This window comes from Cygnus olor, chromosome 14 (assembly GCF_009769625.2).
Source record: "Cygnus olor isolate bCygOlo1 chromosome 14, bCygOlo1.pri.v2, whole genome shotgun sequence".
Classification (NCBI taxonomy): domain Eukaryota; kingdom Metazoa; phylum Chordata; class Aves; order Anseriformes; family Anatidae; genus Cygnus; species Cygnus olor.
In genome coordinates this window covers 496,374-518,895 of record NC_049182.1, presented here as the reverse complement: position 1 = coordinate 518,895, position 22,522 = coordinate 496,374, and the positions used below count along the sequence as shown (strand labels likewise).

Sequence of the window (22,522 nt, the reverse complement as noted above, 5' to 3'; positions counted from 1 at the left end):
TACATTTCTGGCACTTTAGTAATTCATGTGAAAATTATTTGGAGTCAACTCAATATAATGTACCTCTGCGTGGTCTCTGGTGGCTAAAGATATGTCAAACAATTTCATCCACTCTTCGTTTTCGCTTTTTAATGTGACTTTGGGTTATCTGTAGGTCAAAGAAAAGTGATGAGGACTTCTCTAACAAGCAAATTTCCAACTTCTGATACCCATATTACAAAAGTATAAATCGGGATAGAAGTATATGTAACTTGAAACATATTTAGGCCTTTAAGAAAGTATTTTTACTATTAGCAATGCAAGCCTTTGCATGGTTTGGGCCTGAGCCTCCTTGCTTACTCCACAAGCAGCTCTGCGGAGCACAGACCTTACGGAGAACAAAGGTTCCCCTCTCTTCCTCTGCCAGGCGCTGCTGCTGCAGTGAAGCCCCAGCACCGCTGCCCTCGTTTCCAAGCATAGCAGTTGGTGTAGCGCCGTTTGGGACTGTTGCAGAAGTCGGGAGGAGGGACGGTCACCCCTGGAGGCAGCCCAACGGGAAAGCAGACCCTGCTGTGCAAGCAGGGCTGGCGGCAGCAGGAGGTGCGAGTCTCGGTGCTGCCTTGGTTGGTGCTGCTGAACCTGCTTCCAAATAGGAAACAAGCTTCTGCCCATGGTTACGCCTCAAGATGCCTGCGTGTTGCCCTAGGCATGCTTCTTACGCTGCTATGCTTCAGTGAGCTGCCGTTAAATGCTTCTCTCAGTTGTCTGAGCTCTTACTGGCTTTGAGAGGAGCCAACACCTCCTCTGCAACTTCACAGCGCCCTGGGAGCATGTTTCTGGCAACCCCCACGTATAAGTATTCCCTGGGAATCTAAAGTTTCTGTGCAGGAAGCATAACATTTTCCATAGGAGGTGGCACGGCAGCACCGCTAAGCCAGGCGCTGCTGAAGGTACGGGAAGGTGGGGGTTGGCTTCCAGGCAGACCCGTGGGGACGGGCGGCAGCGCAGTGCTCGCGGTGGGGAGCTGCGCAGCGTGCGGCTTTCCCCAGTCCTTTAAGCAGGGATGTTTTGTGCTCTGTGGGTGTGCCTGGGCTGCAGTGTAGAAAAGTCTGTCATGAGCTGAATTCTCCGAGCTCAGCTTGTTACCTGTCAGCCCGAGGAGTTCTTACACGTGGCTTGGGCTTCCTTGAACTAAATTCCTCCTAAAGGGAAGGGGCGCCTCGTCTGTTTCTGATTCCTGCTTCCTCAGTGTGAATTTCTTCTTCCTTAGTCCGTTTGTTCAAGCAGCAGAGGTGTGCGCTTACAGGCTTGAAAACTTCAGCCTGTTGCTGCTCGTGTGGAAAGGTCAACGTGGGAATTTCTGCTGAGAAACTTACTGTTTCTTTAACTATAACATGGCTACTGTGTATCTTATGTAATGTGGAGTACTAGGTCCACTTTGCAGTCAAATTGTTCTTTTATTTTTCTAGTTACATGCAGATTATCAGGAGCTGGTACCTGCCCCACAGTTTCCTTTCATCATAGGCCTGTCACTGCTGCCCCAGTACCAGCGCAGCCCGTCTGACCGAGCAGTGCTGTCTGCTATGGACGTGGCATTAAACCAACAGGCGGGGACAGCAGCGAAGTGGGAGAAGCAACAAAAGAAAGGTGGGAGCAAAATCACATCAGTGCTACACTGACGTCTCTGAAATTTCAGCACTATATATGTTTATATATACGTATAAACATGTACATATTTACACACATGAGTATACCTGCATTTACATATTTGTATATGTTGTCTTAGGTGGAGTGGGGCAGACCTGGTCGGAGAGGGACTGACCTGCAGGAGCGCAGGCGGCGTGTCCCGGCGGCAGGAGCCCACGGTCCTCGCCCGTGGCCAGCCTGGCCCCGCGGCCCCTCCACCTCCTCGAGCTGGGCCGCAGGCAGCAGCGGCTGCGGGGAGGGACGGTGCAGAGGTGTGCGTGTTCACACATGGGAAAGATAATATTTTCATCCCAGCACGCAATTCAGCAGAAGAGTTTGGGAAAACAGGCAGTGTGATAGGTCTCCCATAAAAGGATTAATTTTATAATATTTTTTAACAGAACAGTGAGAGAATTTGATGGTTGAGATGAAGGGAAGATGCTCCCGCAGACTGCCCAGGCTGAGCGCCTTGCAGGACCATGGCCGTTGGCGTGGCTGGGGCGCGCCGGGCCGCACACCGATGGCTCTGCCGGTCAGTGTTCAGCTTGGCAATGAGCGACCACTGTGCGAGCGGGCTTGGTCTTCAGGGCAGTGGGGTAAAACACAGGGACAGCAAGTAACAAAAGGCTAGAAATATTCACAGGTACCTTCGAAGCTCACCTGCTCAAGCTGTACATGTGACAGCAAAAGCTGAAATCTTACCTGTACAGAGCAAGTGTGATAGGACTAGGGACAGAGACAGGCAGTGCCCCTGAGGCAGGAGGGGGGGATGTGGGGATGGCCCCGGCTCCTGGAACAGGGTGCCAGGCGTGGGCTCATGACTACCAGAGTGCTTTAGGCACAAAGACAATAGCTCCAGAAGGAGGAAGGTCTGAAAACGCTGCACTGACAATTTCTGTGCTGATGTCTTACGAATTAGATTTCAGTTATCTCCTGGCATCACAAACCCGTTTATGTCGCTGCTCCCCCGGCCTCCTCCGTGTGTGCTCACTGCTGGGAGCACGGCCGTGTGTTTCCAGCCGAGCAGGATACCCACCTGCTTTCCAGTCCCTGCTCTAGTTCATGTCAACATATTTCTGTCCAGCAGTGCCAAGAGCCAGTACGCGTTATTCCAGAATAGTTTGTAGCCTGGTCATTTTGGTGATCTCAGGGTTTTACAGTGTAGGCTCAGCTCTCTGCAGGTATGAAGGAAATTATGCATGAGCCTCCCGCATCCTGGGTGGTTTAAGATCTCAGGTAGAGGGAAGAACATGACGCCTCTAGTAATTTTAAGAATTTAGCACGTGTTCATTTTTTAAGCTTCTCCCTGCCAAGAAATTTATGTTGAATATGCTGAATATGCTCATAAATTGTCAACAGATTGATCCTGACCAAAATTCTACATTTGGTGTGTTTCTTTTTGCAGATAATAAAACTGAGGGGCATTTTTACAATCACCCACACCTGAAAATAAATCAATACTTGTGCCCAAGGATTTGCACTGCAAAATCCTTGAGATGCTTTGAGAAAGCTTCCTAGGAATTTCTGTAATGCTTTTTATACATAAACTTTTTGCTGCTTTGGAAATATTTCTTGCCCATAGGGCTTTCTAGGTGGGGTGCTTTCCTCTAAATCTAAAGTAACTTAGGAACTTAAGATTTTTCTTTGCCTGATCACAGCAAGGCTTCTTGGTAGGTTTGATAGCTGGAAAACTATGCAAGAAGCAAAGAGATGTCACACAGAAGATGACATGCAGAGTTTCTAAAAATACAGTGTAATGCACGCAGCCGTAGAGCATCTGCGGTGGCAAAGGGAATTCAGCTGGTGTGTGTACAGCAGGCGCTGCCAGCTACATGGCCCTGCAGAGCTGCCTCTTCAATAAAACATAGCTAAGTGGCAGAGGAAACTTTGGCTTGTCAACACCGACACCGTACGTGGGGCTTGCTGAGGGAGTGTAGCTAACGCATGCACGCTTTGGCCAGTGACAATTTGTTTTCCCCAAACTCTGATATAGCGGTCGGTGTGACTTCTTTAATTAAAAATCCAGGAAATGTAAATGTATGAAGGGATGAGTTTAATGTCAGGCGGCAGGATTTCTCCCCATCCCCCCCGATTGTTACATTTTAATTTCAAATTTTAATGAAGATTTCAGAGAGCATTAATGTAAAAGGAATGTGAAGGCAGCACAAAGCTGAATAATTTTATAGAGCTACAGGGCACACAAGCATCCACTACCTCCCAAACATCCATGCTCCCTATAATTTTCAGCCTGTGGGCTATCAGTAGCTTTCAGGGGTGCAGATCTTGACAAACATTCCCTCCTGGACACAACACGTAATCCTCTATGTGGGGTCCCACAGTGCTTTGTACAACTGGAACAAATTCAGAACGATTCCCAAGGCACGTGTGATGGAAAATTGTTTGTTGGAGCATAGGAGCAGGAATGTGCTATGGGTTTGGTCATTAAATTGGTAACCAGCTTGTCTGGGGATCTTGGGAGGAAAGTGTGTTGTTTGCTGCAGCTACAGCTATGATATGGAGCCTATGATATGGAGCCAGGATTTAAGCAGCTTGACCTGCTCCTTGGGCTAGTTTTAAGATGCAGCAATGCTGATGGAATTTCCAACTGTGTTGGACGCACTGATGAGAGGTTTTATGGTACGGACAAGTCATAAAATCCCTTTGGTTTGTGGAAATTCATTGGAATTGAGGATGTGTGTGAGGCTGAGTCCTGAACTTACAGTGCTTCAACACGATTTGCAATGTTTCAGAAGCCACTTAAAGGGGGGGAGTGCAAAGCTTCTTTTCAGCATTCAAAAGATTTTGATGTTTTTTCTCCTACAGAAACGTAGTTTTTCTCATCTTTATGTTAATTATCATGGATGGCCTATTAATAAAGTGGAAGTATTTGTTCTTTCTAGCTTGTGGATGATGGCCAAAATGTGGTAAATATGAGGCAAATGGGTAATGTTGGCAGGAATGCCTGAGGATGCTAAACTGCTTTCTCTGGCAGTGTTTGCTTGAACTTGCTTGTTGTCGAATTTTGCTGGGTAGTGTAATTTCATGAGTTTTTCCACCGTATGCTTTCTGTGGCTCCTTTAGCTGGACGTGGAGGCAAACACTACTTGCTGAATCAGACAGAGACTGCCTAAGAGTGTCTGCTTAAACACACGTTGAACAGTCAGTCCCCATGCTGCTTTTGTTCAAGCAATAAACAATCTCACAGCAACCAAAAGCATAGCTTCAGGCCAGTGAATTTTGGCAAAGCAGGAGGATTCTAAGTCCTTTCCTGGCTACATAATCTTTGCCCCTTTGAAGGAAATACATTTTTAAATTTTGTTTAATATCTTAAGCTCTCGTCTGAAGGCAACTTGTTTTCTAATTATGCTTCCATTTATTTTATTTTTTTCCAAACCAAGCTATTAATTTTTAAGTGTGTTCTGTTACGAAATGCTGCTGTTTAGACATTTTCCTAGGTTCATTTCACTACATTCACCTAAATAGAGGTGACTGCAGGAAAAGTAAGCCCTAAAAGACATAGATCCATATAATGGCTTAGGTTGGAAGGGACCTTAAAACCTGTTTACAGTTTTCATTTTTCATGTTGTTGGATGTTCCCTGTGTGTTGCTGTATTTAAGATAATGCAAAGAGCCTTCTGACCTAGAACCGGGATTCAGAAGACCAGAAATGAAGCTTTTTTTTCCATTGTTCAGTCTCTGCTTCAGACCCGTGCAGCTGAACCTGTTGTTCCTTTTTCTGTTTGGTCGGTTGGTTTGTTTTCCTTGGCTCATTCCCTTCATTTTCCCTATGCAGGGCTGAATCCAGGTCAGTGAAGTCAGCGCAGGACTTCCCAGTAGCCTCTCCAGCAGAGTTGTGTCAAGTCTGAGGTGATGTTTTGCTGGAATGTAGTTCAATTCAATATCATGACAGTGGATGCCATTAGAAAGCAGCAGGAATCTTGGATTTGTGCTAGGCAAATGCAAGAGCTTAGAACAAAACTTTGGGGGCAGTCCAGTAAAGAGTATCAATGTTGTTCTTTCTTCATACTCCCCAAGATTGCCCTTGCAAAGATACAGCTGTTTGACTTGTTGATTAGCAGAAACATTAGCAGACCTACTGTTTCAGGGCATTAATAATTAATGTTTGTTCCTCATTAATTTCTTGTGGAACAGAGTCTTGTTAGACTACATTTAGATGTATTTCTAGAATTAGGAGCAAATATAAGAAGAAAGAGATGCCTGACAGATAAGCACTCTGCTCTCCTCCCGCCTTGGAAAATATTGTTTTGTTGCTCATATTATCTTCATCAGAAATAAATAGGTTTTATTTTTAACAAGCGCGGAAGTCTGCTTTGTTACAATTTTAATTTCAGGGAAAGATACAAGAAACAAGTTCTATAATTCATGCACATTACAAATGAGTACAAGGAAGACCTCCCAGCTAGCATGAACTGTCTGGCATCCTGCATCCCTGTTACCTCAAATCAAAACCTTGTTTACTGAAAAATTCAGAAATAAGATTGCGTCAGTTTCCCAAGTACTGCAGTTGGAAGGCAGGATGTTTATGCTGCTTACCTCCCATCAGACAAGCATTTCAGTGCTGCAGTGTAGCTTTGGCCCTTTTAATTTTCTAATATGGCCACAATATTTTTTCTAGGAATACCTGCAAACACCTTTCCTAGCCTTCTAGGACTGTCCATGCCCACTGTTTGTAACCACTAACGTAGCCAGAACTTTGATTTCTGATGGCTCTCCTGCATATATCTAGAGGGAAGAAAAAAAAAAAAAGGGCAAAACTTTGTTTGTTTGTTTGTTTTGTTTTAAACTACAGAAGATGAGAGAGAGCCTTAATAATTTAATTTAAACAGCATGGACATCACAAGTATTTCCCCGTTTCTCTTTTTGGAAAGAAGTTCAACTGGCCTCACTCTATTATTTTTGAAGAGCACATTCCTATGGGTTACCATTTGAATATTCCATATTCAAGCAAATGTGAGCCCCCTGATTTTTACATTAAAAAAAAAAAAAATCTCACCTGATGGTGTCTAAAGGAAACTTTTAAAAATATTAATAGACCTATAAAATAATCTATTTGTTATTATTGTATGTTTGTTTGATATCTAGTGAGATAAAATGGCCAATTAAAATCCAGATTTGCATCCAATTTTAATTTAGATTTTTGCTGTCGGCGCCCTCCTGTTCTGCTCCTCGCTCGGCAGCATGCCCCAACGGAGCCAGCCGCTGCTGCACGACACGCTGCGGCTCCTGCGCTGCCGCCAGCACCCAAGCAGCACTCGCAGGGACGTGAGTGACATCCAGGGGACGTGGGGCAGCGTCAGAACAGGGAGCCACCCAGCTGTCCAAGGAAGCCCCTTGCTCAGAGCACAGTGCATTGATCCACTTCGGTGATGTCAGCTGAATTATATGGCCCAGGAAGGCTCCCTACCAGAGAAGATCAATAATGATGATGAGACAAGTACTTACTGGAAACCCCTGTTTAGTAAGAATCTTGCTCATCTCATCAAGATGCTGTGCCCTTATTATTCTCTCAAGTCCCCTTAAAGAAAGAGTAGTCTGGCAGTCACAGGATGGTTAAGAGAAAGTGTCATCAGCCGTGTTACTACACGTGCTTACAGATTTCTGACTGTTAATTTATTGTAATTACTCTCTCCCAGGCTCCAGCAAGCTTCAGGGTAGGCTGTCTGTCAGCTGGAGCTGTGTGTCCTGCTGCAGGTCCTTACCTTACAGGCACGGCTGCTTGTCCCTCGTGTCAAGCACAGCGACGAGATAAGGCTCAGGGTCTCCTCCTGCTTCTCCAAACACCGGCATCGCCGGGATCCTTCACCCTCCTGCACCGTGCCCCAGCCTGCTCAGACAGGCTCCAGCTGCAGTGGGGCTGCGCATCAAACACGCACTGGAAACGTTCATTTGTTTCTAGTGTTGGGCATCGCTAAGCAATTTGGACCCGCAGCGTTTCACCAGAGTGGCGAGGGATGCGCTGCTGAACACCAGCGGGCTGTGCCTTTGGCTGTGCAGCCAGCCCTCCCTGCGCACCTTGGGCTGCCCCTGCAGAAGCCCTGCAGCCCCCCGGCCCTGCAGCCCCCCGGCTCTCCCTGCCTCGGCCGCGGGACGTGGGGACCCATTGCTGCAAGCTGCCGGGCGCAGCGGGGGAGCAGGAGAGGTGGGAAGCTCAGCTGAAAGGAGGAATGCGTTTTGTCTTGGAAGCTGGTGTGAGGCGTCACTGGTGTAGGACCTTGCCGAGGGTATGTGCTGAGTGGCAGCTTCGTGGTGACACCACTCACAGCTTTTCTGTGCCGACACGGGACCAGTTTCCATCCCACCACACCTCGATTAAAAGCTTCCCAGGATGAGGCTGGTCCTTCCCTAACCCCTCGCTTTAACCCCTCAAGTTCTTCTCTAAAATACCCTCACACCACCTCTTGTTTTCTCAAGCCCTCTCTTCTGAGTCAAGGCCCCGGGTGACCTCTCGCTGTACAAAGTGGAGGTAAGCCTCCAGCAAAGCCCTGCCTCTCTGCAGAACCCCCTGTTGCTTTCAACCCTGTGGAGGTATGGGCTTCCTCAAACCTGAGTGCCGTGAGTGTTACCCTATAGCCTACGAGACTTCCTCTCTTTAGGCCAGTTTCCTTTGAAAGTCTGACACTGTGCGGCCTCGCTACTGAGCCGGGCAGCTCCTGTAACTTAGCAACTTTCTTTTTGCTTTGTTAAGTTGGGCTCTTCAATCTCCTTAATGAATAAGAGAATCAAGCCAGGTAATTGATGCTTGGCCGTTTAGCTGATGAATAATTGACTGTCTGGGTAATCCTAGATATTTCCTCGATCAGATTGTGCAGTGGAACAGCCATATCATACTGTGTGCAGCGTTGCTTGCTCATTCGTGGGGCTAGAAATGTGCTTTGTAAACCCAAGCTCTGCAGGAACCTGCACAAGTCAGCACTCTTCACTCTTCCTCCGAGCAGTATCAGACAATTCGTGATAAGACGCTGCATCTCCGCAAAAAGAACTTATTACTTGAATCTTGAATGAAAAATGAAAAATACTATTTCTAAAACAGAAATAATTTTCAGATGCACAGTAAAGAAAAATACTAGGGACTAACAAAGAAATCCTCCCCTTTCAGGATTCTTGGTGGTCAGGGCAGGGGATCTAGTTTTGCATGGTAGGAAGCAGAAGGCAGGTATAAACTACTGTGTTCACCTAGTGAGAACAAGGAAAATATCTGTGTTTGGTATGCGTGCTTTAGCTCGCTCATGCATCTCGAAATGTAAACTATCACAGTAGTATGCTTTTGGGTTTGTAGGAAATTATGTGGTTGGTGTAAATAGCAATTGAGGAAATTTTCATGGGTCATTTTGGCTTTGTGACTGTGTTAAGTAGTGCTATTTACAGCCCACTGTAGAGAATATATGAGAACGAACCGTGGTTAAATAACACACTTCTATATTTCAAAGCTTTTGTCAGTCCTGTGTAAGCGTTTACTCTATAATTCTTAAACTCAATTATATAATGAAACTGAGAGCCTATTGACAACTCGCTGACTGATGGGCTTTGAATTAAATTCTAAATGAGAACAGACTATTTTGATGTATTAGGAAAACGGATAATGATCTTTGAATTGTGACACTGAATAAGACCGCACGGCGGGTAAAACGCACGCTTTTAATCTGACTTCTACCTTCAGATTTTCAATGACTCACCAGTGATGTTTCATCAGGGTATGGGTTTGGTGTTTTTTTTTTTCCTTCCAGAAATACCATTAATTATTTACCAGTAGGTGAATGATCTCTGAAATCTATTGCAGTGACACCTTTGAGTCTGCAGATAGTTTCTGATGGCAAACCATCTGGGCTCTTTTAACTTGTTATTGTTTATCCTTTGGACTTCTCTCCTCTGTTTGTAAGGTGTAACGTCAGTAGACGGGGCCAGGAGCATCAATATTTTACAGCTTTAATTAAAGGCAGCTCGGCAGCTAGGTTACCCAGTCCGGTTTCTTTCAGAACAGCTGCCTTCAGGAGGGAAGGGGAAGACCGTCCTTACCAGAGGCAGTCAGCAAGCTGCGTTCTCGGGGTGGGCTGCTGGGACACGAACCCCAACCCGAGCCCCGCATCCAAACGCGGCGCTTGGCTGCAGCGCGTCGCCTGAGCAGCGCCCGCCGCTTCACGCGGGAGCAGGAAAAGGAGGTCTCGGAGGTCTCCGGCAGCTCCTGGCTCGAGAGGGAAGGCTGGCAGCAGCGGAGGGACGGAAGAGGAGAGCATCAGCCCCGTGCAAACGCTCTCGGAGCTAGGGAGGGGGAGACGCGCTCTGGCGAGCGGGCAGTGCCTCCAGCTTCGTGTCCAGCACCCCGTTTGTATCCTCTCATTTATTTACGTTAACCAGCCAGGCCTAAATAAAGGGAGGATTCCAAACAAAACAAAGGTCTGAAATTTATCCCTCTATTAATTACTTCCACCAAAGCGGGGCCGCCTATAAATATGGTGCCACTTGGGATAAAACTTTCATGCAGCTATTTAGGCCCGTTGAAATATAAATGATTTCCTTTAAATTTTTTATCGTAAATCAGGGCACGGAGCTTCGCGGCAGCACGCCGCCTTCCCCTCGACGGGAGGAGGCTGCGCTGCCAGGCCCCGTGCCCGCGCCCCCGCCCGACGCGCGCCGCGCAGCCCGGACCCGCGCCGCGGCCGGGCGCTGTCCGCGGTGCTGCCGGCCCGTGCCCGCGCCCGGCCCCGCTCCCGCGCCCGGCCCCGCTCCCGCGCCCGGCCCCGCGGGGGCTCGCCCCGGCCGCCTGTTCGGCGAGGAAGGGTTTTCTCCTGCGCCGTGCCCGGGCGCCTCGCCCCGCCCGGCCGGCGCATGGAGGAGAGCACCTCTCGGTACGGGCCTAGGGACTGCGGAACTTTCTCCTTGGAGTGAGTTACAAAACAGGCTGCTCCTGCTCCTTTAGCCCTTATTTTCCCTTGCTGTGAGATGTGGAGGCAAGACTTTGTAAGTATGCTTGGTGTATGTAGGTGTCTCCTGAATGAAAGGCATCTCCCCACAGGAGTTGTGCCTCTTCGTTCCTCTGGCCGCACCAAGTCCTCATGCTCGTCAGGAAACCAAGCCAGCACGTCCTTTGGCTCTTGTTCTGTATGTATTAGGGCTCATAAAGCTCTTGGAAACTCTAAAGCTGAGCGTAGATTTTATTTTTGCTTAAGAACAGGAAATTTCACACTTGCAAAATACTTAAGTCCGCGGACCGTCAAAGCCTGGTGGATGTCACGTCTGTCGATGTGGGACGATTATGAGAAATCGAAAAAAAAGCAACTGCTCCATAGGAGAATTATGCCCATCTCCAGCCTATCTGGGGGCGCTTGGGAGTGGAGTTGCCTGCTCTGAGCACGGCACAACTTCCAGTCAGCGGGCCGCCTACAAGGGGCCCACCTCGCCCAGCAACCTCCCAACCCGGCTGCGGGGCGCCTTGGAGCCTCGCCGGGACCTGAAGCCGTGCCCACGGCATCTGAGAAGCCCCACGGTCTGCCCACGCTCGGTTTCCTACGAAAACAAATTCCTCGATGGAAATATTTCCTCGCGTTATCTTGACTTCAACGGAAACGTTGTCCTCGGCCCCCTCGTAACGCCGGCAAACGCTGAAATCGATGGAGTCTTACTGCCCGGGGCCCCCCTCTGGTGTAACACAGCCCCGCGGGGCGGTGCTGCGGCGCCGGGGCCTGACCCCGCGGCCCCGGTTTCAGGGGAGATTTGCCCGAGTGAGGAGCGCAGGGACGGGCCCGGCGGTGGCGGACACCGGGGCTGCCCGAGGGGGCGCAGCCTGAGCCCAGCTCCGCTCGGCGGCGGGGGGCGTTCGCCGCGGCGGCGCCTGGAGGGGGGCTGGGAGCGCCGCTCCCTTCCGAGTTTGCTGAACAACTTGTGCGGTATTTAGGCGACGCTGCGGGGTCTCTGTCAGCCGTGCGGGAACCGCAGAAGACGTTTCGCCTTTATGTGCTTGCGCTTGCCGGGTGTATCCCCCCGGCGTGCGAACGAGGCGCGCCGCGAACGCCCGAGGGGGCGGCGAACACCCGCGCGGCTCCCCGGGGGCTCTCGCGGCGTGCGGGCGGCCGGGCCCGCGGGACGGGGCAGCTCGGCCGCCTCCTCGCGGGAGGCCGGTGGGGAGCGACCTCGGCACCGGCGGCCCTGCGGGAGCCCTTCCGCGCCCGGGCCCGGGCTGCGGGCTCCGGTCTCCTCCTGGCCGAGGCCCCGCGGAGCTGCCGGCGGCCCGGCGGTGCCGCTCCCCGCGCCGAGGGGCGGCCGGGGTCTGGCCGGGCCTCAGCCGGGTTCCGCGGTGCCGCGGAGAAACGCGCCCCTGCCGCCCCCTTCCCTCGGCACCGGCTGCCCCGCGCCCCGCGGCCGCTCCCCGCGGGCTGCTCCGGCCTCTCGCCGGGCGGGCAGGGCCCGGCGCTCCCCCCGACGGCCGCTCCCGGCGGCAGCTCCCGGGCCGCGGACGGGGCGGTTCGGGGGCGGCGGGCGCGGCCCCTCCGCTCCCCGCCGGCCCTGCCCGGCCGGGGGCTGCCCGCCGCCTCTCCCCTCCCCTCCCCTCCGCGCCGCGCCGCGCCGGTGAGCGGCCCGGCCCCGACGGCGCGTCCGGCCGCCCGCGGGGGCTGGGCTGCGGGGCGCGGGGCTCGGCGCTGCCCCGGTGCCGGTGCCCTCCGGTGCCGCCCTGCAGCACGCCTGCGCGGGGCGCGGGGCCCGTGGCTGGCAGGCAGCGTGTAAGATGAGTGAAGGAGCGGTGGGGGGGGCGCGAGCGGGCGCGGAGAGGGAAGCTCTGTCATTGAAAATAGCTCACTTTGACAGTGGCGAGGCAGAGAGACAACCCTGAGTCGATGTCACGGGCTGCCTACCTGCGAGGTGTGCAAAGATGATGGCCATGAACGCCAAGCAGCCCTTCACCATGCACGCTGCCCTCCAGGAGCCCAAGTACTCCAGCCTGCACTCCAGCTCGGAGGCTATGCGCAGAGTTTGCCTCCCAGCCCCGCAGGTATGTAGATTAAGCATAATTACCGCTTTAAGGCACAATTTTTGACAGGCACTCGCTTAATGTTTTTTTCATGTCACCAGAACAATCGCGTATCTCCGAGCCTCTCTCTCCCCCCCTCTCCCCTCTCCCTCTCGCTCTCGTCTCTGATCCACACGTCTCTTCGAGCAAAGCTTCTGCCTTCATATTAATTTTTATGACCTGAGCTTTGAGGAGGCATCTCTGTGCTCGGCAAGGTTTTTAATCCGGAGATGACAGTATTCCCCACTGACTCCACTATGCGCGTTCTTGCTCGCAGCTCCAGGGCAATATATTCGGAAGCTTTGATGAGAGCCTGCTGGCCCGCGCGGAGGCTCTGGCGGCTGTCGATATCGTCTCCCACGGCAAGAGCCACCCCTTCAAGCCGGACGCCACCTACCACACCATGAGCAGCGTCCCCTGCGCCCCGGCCGCCCCCGCCGCCCTGCCGCACCCCGCGGCGCTCACCTCGCACCCGCACCACGCCGCGCACCCGGCGCTGGACGGCGACCTCCTGGAGCACCTCTCGCCCTCGCTGGCCGTCGGCGGCCTGGGCGAGCCCCCGGCCGTGCCGCCGCCGCTGCCGCCGCACCCGCTGGGCGCCATGGGCCACCTGGCCGTGGGCGTGGGCCCGCCGGGGGGGCCGGCGCCGCCGCTGCCCGCCGCGCCCTGCCTGCCCGACGCGGAGTCCGACCCGCGGGAGCTGGAGGCCTTCGCCGAGCGCTTCAAGCAGCGCCGCATCAAGCTGGGGGTGACCCAGGCCGACGTGGGGGCGGCCCTGGCCAACCTGAAGATCCCGGGCGTGGGCTCGCTCAGCCAGAGCACCATCTGCCGCTTCGAGTCGCTGACGCTGTCGCACAACAACATGACGGCGCTGCGGCCCGTGCTGCAGGCCTGGCTGGAGGAGGCCGAGGCCGCGCACCGCGACCGCGCCGCCAAGCCCGAGCTCTTCGCGGGCGCCGAGCGCAAGCGCAAGCGGACCTCGATCGCCGCGCCCGAGAAGCGCTCGCTGGAGGCCTACTTCGCGCTGCAGCCGCGGCCCTCCTCCGAGAAGATCGCCGCCATCGCCGAGAAGCTGGACCTCAAGAAGAACGTGGTGCGCGTCTGGTTCTGCAACCAGCGCCAGAAGCAGAAGCGCATGAAGTACTCGGCCGTGCACTGACGGCGGCCCCGGCCCCGCCGCCCCGACGGCTCCGCACCGCGGCTGTGGCGGGACGGGGCGAGGCCGCGCGGCCCCGCCGAGAGCCGGGACGGGGCGGGCCGCCGCGAGCCCCCCCCGAGCCCCTGCCACGGCCGAGGCGCCCCGGCCCCGAGCCCGCCGCCCCGAGGCACCGACGGCTGCCGGGGCCCCGCCGCCCGCCGGGCCGCCGAGCGAGGCCGTTCCGCGGCCGTTCCGCGGTGCCCCGGACCCGGCGCGGCGGAGCGAGGAGCCGCTTTCGGAGGCTCGCCCGCACCGGAGCCGAGCCCGGCGGCCGCGCTCCGCGCCCCTCCGGCGGTCTGCGCGTCCCGCCCGCCCCGCCCCGCCCCGCCCCGTCCCGTCCCGTCCCGTCCCGTCCCGTCCCGTCCCGTCCCTCCGCGGAGAGCTCCGGCACGAGCGCTTTTCCCCACCTCGACTCTGGAATAAAGGCTTTATTTTTCAACCCGAAGGGGACGTGTCTTTTCTGGCTCCCTCTCTTGTCCCGAGCTGGGCAGACGGCGCCGGGAGGACCGAAGGAAACGTGTGCGAGTGCAAGAACAACGAAAAGCCGTCGGCGGTGCGGTTCCCCCGGGAAGCGGGACGAGGCTTCGCCCCGCCGGGCGCCCGTTGTGCCATGGGCGCCGCCACCCCGGGCGCGGGCGAGCCGCCCCGGCCCTGTGCCCTGTGCCCGGTGCCGGGTGCCCGGTGCCCGCCGCGGCTACGCGCGGGGCCGCGGCCCCTCCGCCGGGGTAAGAACAAAAACTCACCCGAAGAGCACCTACCGCGGGTTCATTTCTGATGCTGTTTAAGAGGGGAAAAGGCTTTTATTTATGATTCCCAGAAGCACCTTAACGATTAAAAATTAATGGTGGAAGCGCTCTTCTGAATATTTCACTTCGGCATTTCACCGAGTGACAAACATCGAGCCGCGGAGCCGGGCCTCACCCTCCTCCCCCATTAGGCAGGGCCCTGACAAACTCAGCCTTTTAATTGCGGGGCGCGGGAAGCCGGAACGCTCCCTCGCTCCGGGTACTTCCAATCGGCCCCAATGATTTTCCCCCAACCAAACGTCCTTTAATAATAAATGCCCTTATGCCATTACATTATATTGTGGGTTCGTGAAAATTTAAAATAAGGGTGATGCAATATTAATTGCCTGCCGGAGTATAAAAAGGGCAGAAGGCGATTCAGACGGCATCTTTTCCCCGCCGTCCACTAGGACTTCAGCAGATCCTCTCCGAGGCAGGGCTGGCGGCGCTGCCGGGGCTCCGAGCGGGCGTTTCGCTATAGAAAGGCCAGGTAAGAGCCGTTTCGATCTCGCCCCAGCTCCCGCGCACGGCTGCGGACGCCTCCCGCCGCCCTCCCCGTCGGGGCGCGGGGCCTCTCCCGCGGGGTCGCGGCTCCCCGGCCCCGACGCCCCCCGGGGTGGCGGCGCCTCCCGCCCGGCCCAGCGGCCGCCGCGGCTGCGGGGCTCCGGGTGGGGGCCGGGGCCGCCCGCCGGGCCGGGCCGGGCCGGGCCGGGCCATGCGAGCCGCCGGGGCCCCGCCGGGAGCAGCGTGCGGGGCGCTGCCGGGGGCTGCGGGGCTGAGCTCGCCGCCCCGCCTCGGCCCGCAGCCCCCGCTCGGTGCCGGCAGCTTTCCGGACAGAAGGTGCCCGGGTGCCGGAGAGGAATACCCACAGCGAAACCCGGTCGGCGCTGCTGCAGGCGGCTCGTCGCAGCCTCACGCCGTTTGCCTTCCAGCAAGGCACAGGAATAACTTTAAGCCTCCTAGCGCTGCCCTCAGATGGGTGTACGATTCTCTCCAGTTTGTGTCAAACCCAGCTCAGCCAGGTTTAGCTCATGTAGCCTGTGTTTCCGCTCACTGGTATTTATTAAGCCTACGTTGCAGCTGTGGTGCCCGTTACCTTCTCACCTGTTCACTTCTGGAAGGGAAATAGGATCGTGCTTTTTCTTATGATGGCAAAGGTGTCCATGAGGTTTTTTTTTTTGTGACTGTTCCTATTTTGCCCACGTTTGTGTGACAATTTTGCATTTGTCCTTTTTGGCCAGGTCCCGAAAATGGCTTAAAGATGTAAAACAACTCCTAAATGAACTTTAGACCTCAAAATCTACAATTACTGTCCCTGAAACAAGAGCTCCTGTGTGCTCCTTCTCTCCTTCACATATGCTGACCAGTGAGGTCTGAGGCACCTGATCCTTCTTGCTTGTCCTCCTCTAGTCCCAGTTCCTCTCCGCACGGAGACAGAGCTGCACCAAGAGGAGCTCCTCCTGGCTCAGGCTGAGATGATTCTCCTTGCCCAGATTTCACTCTTTGTGAATTCCAGGTTTCTTTCTACTCTCCACGTGCTGTTCTGTGCCTTGCTCTGCCCAGATGTGACACACAGGACCTGAGTGCTTCATTTGGGATTTTTCCTTGGAGCTCAGGTACATATTGTTTTAACCACTGTTGATGGCTAAGTCTTTCACTGGGTTTGGCTGTCAAAGCTCTGGCTCCAGGTGCGTACACTGTGAATACGAAACTCACCTGATCTTCCTGGAGCTGAGGAATAAGCTCTTTTGACTTCAGCAGGAATAGTTTGGAACTGGTATTTCTTGCTGAGGAGGCACAAAGAAACAGCACGTTTTTTCTTCCTGGTGTAAGGGGCAGTGCCCTGAAGCTGGGAAACAATGCCAAGGGGTGATCAGGGAAGGGAGAAAGGGAATCAGTGCTCAGAGGGAACACTGGTGACAGCAGAGTCAGGCCCCTGTGTGCAGCACACCCCTCCAGTCCCACCTTCCTCACTACTGTGACAAATGCGATAGCTGCTGCTTCACAGCAGGGGCAGGGTTTGGGCTTTGGAGCCGGGACATGGCTGTGCCTGGCTCCATCCTTCCCCTGGGGAGCCTCCAGGCACTGACTCCACCCCGGCTCTTTTGGCCCAGCTCCCCCTGGGGCGGGCAGGCGGGGGGCACCTCACCCTGTGCGGGTGCCAGTTCGGGAGGAGCTGCTGCCAAAATGCAGCCCCTCGTACCCCTGTTCACCTCCAGCTGTGTGAGGATGCAGGATTGCCGCTTCCACAGAGGGCTTGGGCTCTTGCTGCTGCTGAGTGGGTCTGTGGCAACCACCCTGTGAGAGTTAATTCCTTAACACCCCCCAACCACACACGCAAAAGCTCCCCCCAGCCCTGTTAAAACAAAACCATCCAGGCCAATCGGCTGTCCTGGTGAGCAGGGGAGCTGCCTTCAAACGGCAGCCTTGGTGGAAAGCAGAAAGTGAAACCTGACCTGAACTGGAAGATGAGCAGCGGAGAAAAATGCTCAGTAAGGCACATGTGCATGAGACAAAGATCCAGCAGGCAAATCCCTTTATATGGTTTCTCAACCACTAACAATTGATTTATTATTTTTTTTCCCCATTCCGTGCTTGTTCCTTAATATCCTGCTTTCTGTCTCCCGGGGACTGCACACGAGAGATGAAAGCAAAGAAAACCAAACAAGCCATTGGCGGTGCTCACTCAATTGATTTTTACACAAAATTTGCCTTCATGCACGAAGGATGGAAAAATGATCCCATTAATAATGAATAACAAAAACAAATGCAGGGAGGAAATCAATAGAAGCACATCTGATATCACAGGGAGATGTGGGAGGGGTCCCCAGATGCACAAAGGCAGGGGCAGGAGGAGCAGGGGGCAATGGGACGGGGTGTGCGGGGACCCCCAGCCCCTGCCCTGTGCCGCTTGGGGGGGTGGCCCAGGCCTCGGCCCCTGCTCTGGTGAGTTTGTTTTGCCATCCACAACGGTTAAGGTGAGGAGCAGCACCTGCACCTGGCAGGTGAGGGACCTGAGGGTTACGCAGGCATCACGGAGCTGTTCGGTGACAGCTGGGGTTGGAGAAACCTCAGCCTTAGCACAACCCGCTTAGCCTTGAACTTGTCCTAACATTGCCCATCCCACCCCCGTCCCCATCCCCGTCCCCATCCCCGTCCCCATACCCGTCCCCATCTCCATCCCCATCCCCGTACCCATCCCTGTCCCATCCCCGTCCCCATCCCATCCCATCCCATCCCATCCCCATCCCCATCCCCATCCCCATCCCCATCCCATCCCATCCCATCCCATCCCCATCCCATCCCATCCCATCCCCATCCCATCCCATCCCGTCCCCGTCCCCATCCCATCCCATCCCATCCCCCATCCCCATCCCCATCCCATCCCATCCCCGTCCCCATCCCATCCCATCCCCATCCCATCCCATCCCCGTTCCCCATCCCCATCCCCATCCCATCCCATCCCATCCCATCCCCATCCCCATCCCCATCCCATCCCCATCCCCATCCCCATCCCCATCCCATCCCATCCCATCCCATCCCCATCCCCATCCCCATCCCATCCCCATCCCCATCCCCATCCCCATCCCATCCCATCCCATCCCATCCCATCCCATCCCATCCCCATCCCCATCCCCATCCCCATCCCATCCCATCCCATCCCCATCCCATCCCATCCCATCCCATCCCATCCCCATCCCCATCCCCATCCCCATCCCATCCCATCCCGTCCCCGTCCCCATCCCATCCCATCCCATCCCCATCCCCATCCCCATCCCATCCCATCCCATCCCATCCCATCCCATCCCCGTCCCCATCCCATCCCATCCCATCCCCATCCCATCCCATCCCATCCCATCCCCGTCCCCATCCCCATCCCCATCCCATCCCATCCCATCCCATCCCCATCCCCATCCCCATCCCATCCCATCCCATCCCCATCCCATCCCATCCCCATCCCCATCCCATCCCGTCCCCGTCCCCGTCCCATCCCATCCCATCCCATCCCATCCCCATCCCCATCCCCATCCCCATCCCCATCCCCATCCCCATCCCCATCCCCATCCCATCCCATCCCATCCCCATCCCCATCCCCATCCCATCCCATCCCATCCCATCCCCATCCCATCCCATCCCCGTCCCCATCCCATCCCGTCCCCGTCCCATCCCATCCCATCCCCATCCCCATCCCCATCCCATCCCATCCCATCCCCATCCCCATCCCCATCCCCATCCCATCCCATCCCCGTCCCCATCCCATCCCGTCCCCGTCCCCGTCCCATCCCATCCCATCCCCATCCCCATCCCATCCCATCCCATCCCCATCCCCATCCCCATCCCCATCCCCATCCCCATCCCATTCCCATCCCCATCCCCATCCCCCATCCCCATCCCCATCCCATCCCATCCTCATCCCCATCCCAATCCCAGCCCAGCCGCCCCAACCCCCCCGAGCAAGGAGGTTTCAGAGCCGCACCAGGGCCATCTCTTCCCTGCAGATGACCTCAGACGCAGGGGTTTTGCTGGAGAGCCCGGTGGGCCCTCAGCAGCACAAGCTGCTGTTGGCCCATCCCTGCCTGAACAAACCCCGTGCTCAGCTCAGCAGGAGAAATGGGACTTCCCTCTCCTTCCTCCCCTTCTTTCAACTCAAATCAGTCTGGGGACACCAAATACTCCTTGCCACAGGCTGCATGTGGGCATTCAGAGCAAACATAGAGCTCTGTGGAAATGCACTGACTCAAACCAAAATGCTGCTTTACACCGATATAGAGCAGAAGGAATTTGTTGCAGTCATGCAGGTTTTCCAGTTATTTTCAGAACAGAGTGTTTTAAAGCAATTAAGCGAATTTGTCTTTAATGACAGTAGTTGTGCTCTGCATTTTGCCTGGAAATGTTAATTACAGATTTATTCCACCATCAAGACTTTGTTTCTTAAAGTAAATTTAGAACTATAGACGGAGATTCATGTCACAACATTTTCAGTAGAATTTTATGTGGAGGAATGAAACAATATGCAGATGAAAATGAAATGCTTTGTTTTAAAATCCAAAGAGAATTAAAAATGTACAATAACGCTATATAAATCTAGATCAACTGTTGTAAAATAGTACTGGCACCAGCTAAACGCCTTCAACCTGCCTGGTGAAAATTAAGCCCTGAATGCAGCATGTAAAGAACTCCCGCACCCTCCCCTCAGGCAGCAGAGGCTGCGGGTGCTCGGAGCCAGCCAGGTGCCAGGCATTTATTTCTGGTGTGCGTGGACGAGGGGAGCCAGTGGCAGGGATCAGACCGGAGAGCGCTGGCGTTGGCATGAGATCAGAATGGAACAGGCTACGTGGAAAAGGGCTTCTCATCTGCACATCTGCTGCCCTTTCTGCCGGGGGCTTGTTGCAGACTAATTAAATGGTTCTGGGACGTAGTGGTAATGGTAACACATTCAGGAATGTTTAACAGTTCAGTGCCCTGCTGCTTCATCCCCAGATTAGCAAGGGGTTCCACAACCTGTATGTGCTGAAGGAGAACAGCAGGTGGCTGGACGCAGAGCTTGTAGGGTCTGGACTGGCGTTGCAGAGCGTAGGCTTACGGGGGGGACGCCCGACTGCCCCAGCTGGGTTACCTCCCCCGCACCTTCGGTCCCTGCCACGGGAGCGCCCAGCGCTGTCCCTGTCCCCAGGCACAGGGATCGGGGAGCAGCTCGCTGCCCCCCGGCACCGCCCGGCCCCGGCAGCCCCCACAGCGCCCCGCGGCACCGCCCTGCGGGTGGGTGGCTGTGGGTGCTCGACGCGCGCCGTATCCCTCCATTTACTCACTTTCCTAACAGAAAAGCTGGGACAGAAACCAAGCCATCACCCACCAAAAGAGCAAAGCATTCGGATAGTGCAAAGGCACTAAATAATTCAGCACCTATTTAAAAGCACAGTGTTTTGTAATTTCAGTGGAACCACCCCGGTTTGACTCCCCACATCTTCGGCGTGGAAGGAGATGCTCCCAGCAGGCAGGTGAGCTCCTCTGTTCAGGAGAGAAAGAGGCAGGGAGCAGGTGGGGAGGTTAATCACACTGTCAGCATTTACTTGCTTTTTAAACTTGCATGAGTTTGGAGATCAAAATGGAGAAGAGATGTAGGGCAGATGGATTCGCAGGGAAACCTTTCGTTTTTCTCCTCCTGAGGCTGGTGTGTCTAATGCATGCGTTTTGTGAGTTTACCAGGTCCTTGTTTACACGGCACAAGCCCTGCCTCCAGGACCTGGAAGCACCAGGAAGGCACCCAGGGAGGACTGGGGTGCAGGGGACACATCTGCACCCATGGGTGGCTGGGGAGAGGCACCACCAAGGACACCATGCTGGGGACATCGCCCCGGGATGAAGTTGTCCACTGGGGACTGCGCTGCCAGGCCGCTTCTGAGCAACAGAAGGTCTCTGCAGAAACAGGTTCTGGGTTACCCTGACAGAGCTGCCTGTGCCTTTGCAAATGAGAATGAATGTGATTTAATGGATTTCTGCTTAATTGTGTGCACAGAAAACACATCTCTACCCGGGAGGACAGGAACCGTGTGCTGCCAATACGCCTGGGCTCCAGCTCCTCTGATCCCGTGCAGGGGCCGCTGTGCCTGCGGGACCGCGGGTGGCTGCGGGCAGAAGGTGCCGGTGGTGCAGCTGGAGGCTCACTCCACTGTCTTCCCCTGCAGAGACCGCCCTGCCTCGCCGCAGGCCGTCCCAGCGCCTTGTGGCTGCATCCTGAAGTTGTTCCCAAGCAGCAGCCAGAGCCACTCGTGCTGCTGAGGACAGATGGGAGTAAGCTGGCACCGGAGCCCGGGGCCAAGGTCAACGCTCTCCGCCAGACGCCGGCTGCCCAGAGCTCACCTGCCGCACACGCTGCAAGAGGCGACGCACAGTGCTGGGACACCAGCGCGCTTGGGCTTGCCTGAGCTACTTGTTCTAAAAAGAGAAGACAAATGGATTGTAGCTGTTTGTGCTTTCAGACGCCCAGCAAGCAGAGCCACACGCAGAAGCTGAAGTATTTATGGCACACAAAGAACATCCCTTTCATCTTCAGTGTTTGAAATCTTCCTTCAGAGCTACCTGTGGGACAGTGCTGCACACAGCTTGCCCAAATACACTGTATAATTCACACAACAAAAAACACATAAAAGAACGTTAGGCCTGGAGGACAAACCCCCTGAAAAATCAGGAATGCTTTGGGCAGAAGGACTGAATTTTCAGGGCCTGCATGGGATGCACAAGGATGCTTCAGCTGGGTGTCACAACTCACGGCTATTTGCCAGAGCCCATGGCCCTCCTGCAGGCCCCCGGCAGCGCTCTCTGCCCTGTGCAGTGGACCCAGAGCAGCCCCGACCCCGCCTGGGTGCCAGTGGGGCTGCGTGCCCGGCACCTGGGGCTGGCCATCAGCCGGGGACTGAGCAACCTGCACTGCGCTCCCCTGGCGCAGCCCCACCGTGAGCAGTCCTTGCTCAGGGAACAGGAACAAGATGTGGCTAGGATCTGAGTCAGAGACAATATTTAAAGTTTGATATCTTAGTTGATTCTGAATACGTTTGTTTTTCCCCAAATGCCAAAACAGATAAGTCTACAAACATTACCACATCATGGCCTGAGTGCAGCTTTCTGCCTCTAAAAAAAAAAAAAAAAAAAAAAAGAAAAAAGGAAGACAAAACTCAACAGTCCTTCTTTAGGTAATGCAGTGAGAACTTATAAAAGCATCTGAGAAAGCATCCAAACTCCTGCTTGTTTCCTGGTTGGTTTTTATGCTCTGCAGTTCCCCCGCCAGCTGATGGCCCTGGCCTCAGGGACCGGCGATGGCACGGGGCAGCTGACAGCTGAGCACTCCCGTCAGCA

The 22,522-nt window shown here is 54.8% G+C and overlaps 1 protein-coding gene across 1 annotated transcript; it reads left to right on the top strand.

Moving 5' to 3' along the window:
* The first annotated feature begins 12,318 nt into the window (after positions 1–12,318).
* POU4F3 (POU class 4 homeobox 3) lies at positions 12,319–13,852 on the top strand. The gene is made up of 2 exons (XM_040573446.1): positions 12,319–12,667; positions 12,963–13,852. The coding sequence occupies exons 1-2, from the start codon at positions 12,548–12,550 to the stop codon at positions 13,842–13,844; spliced, it is 1,002 nt and encodes a 333-aa protein (XP_040429380.1). The 5' UTR covers positions 12,319–12,547; the 3' UTR covers positions 13,845–13,852.
* Positions 13,853–22,522: the final 8,670 nt, after the last annotated feature.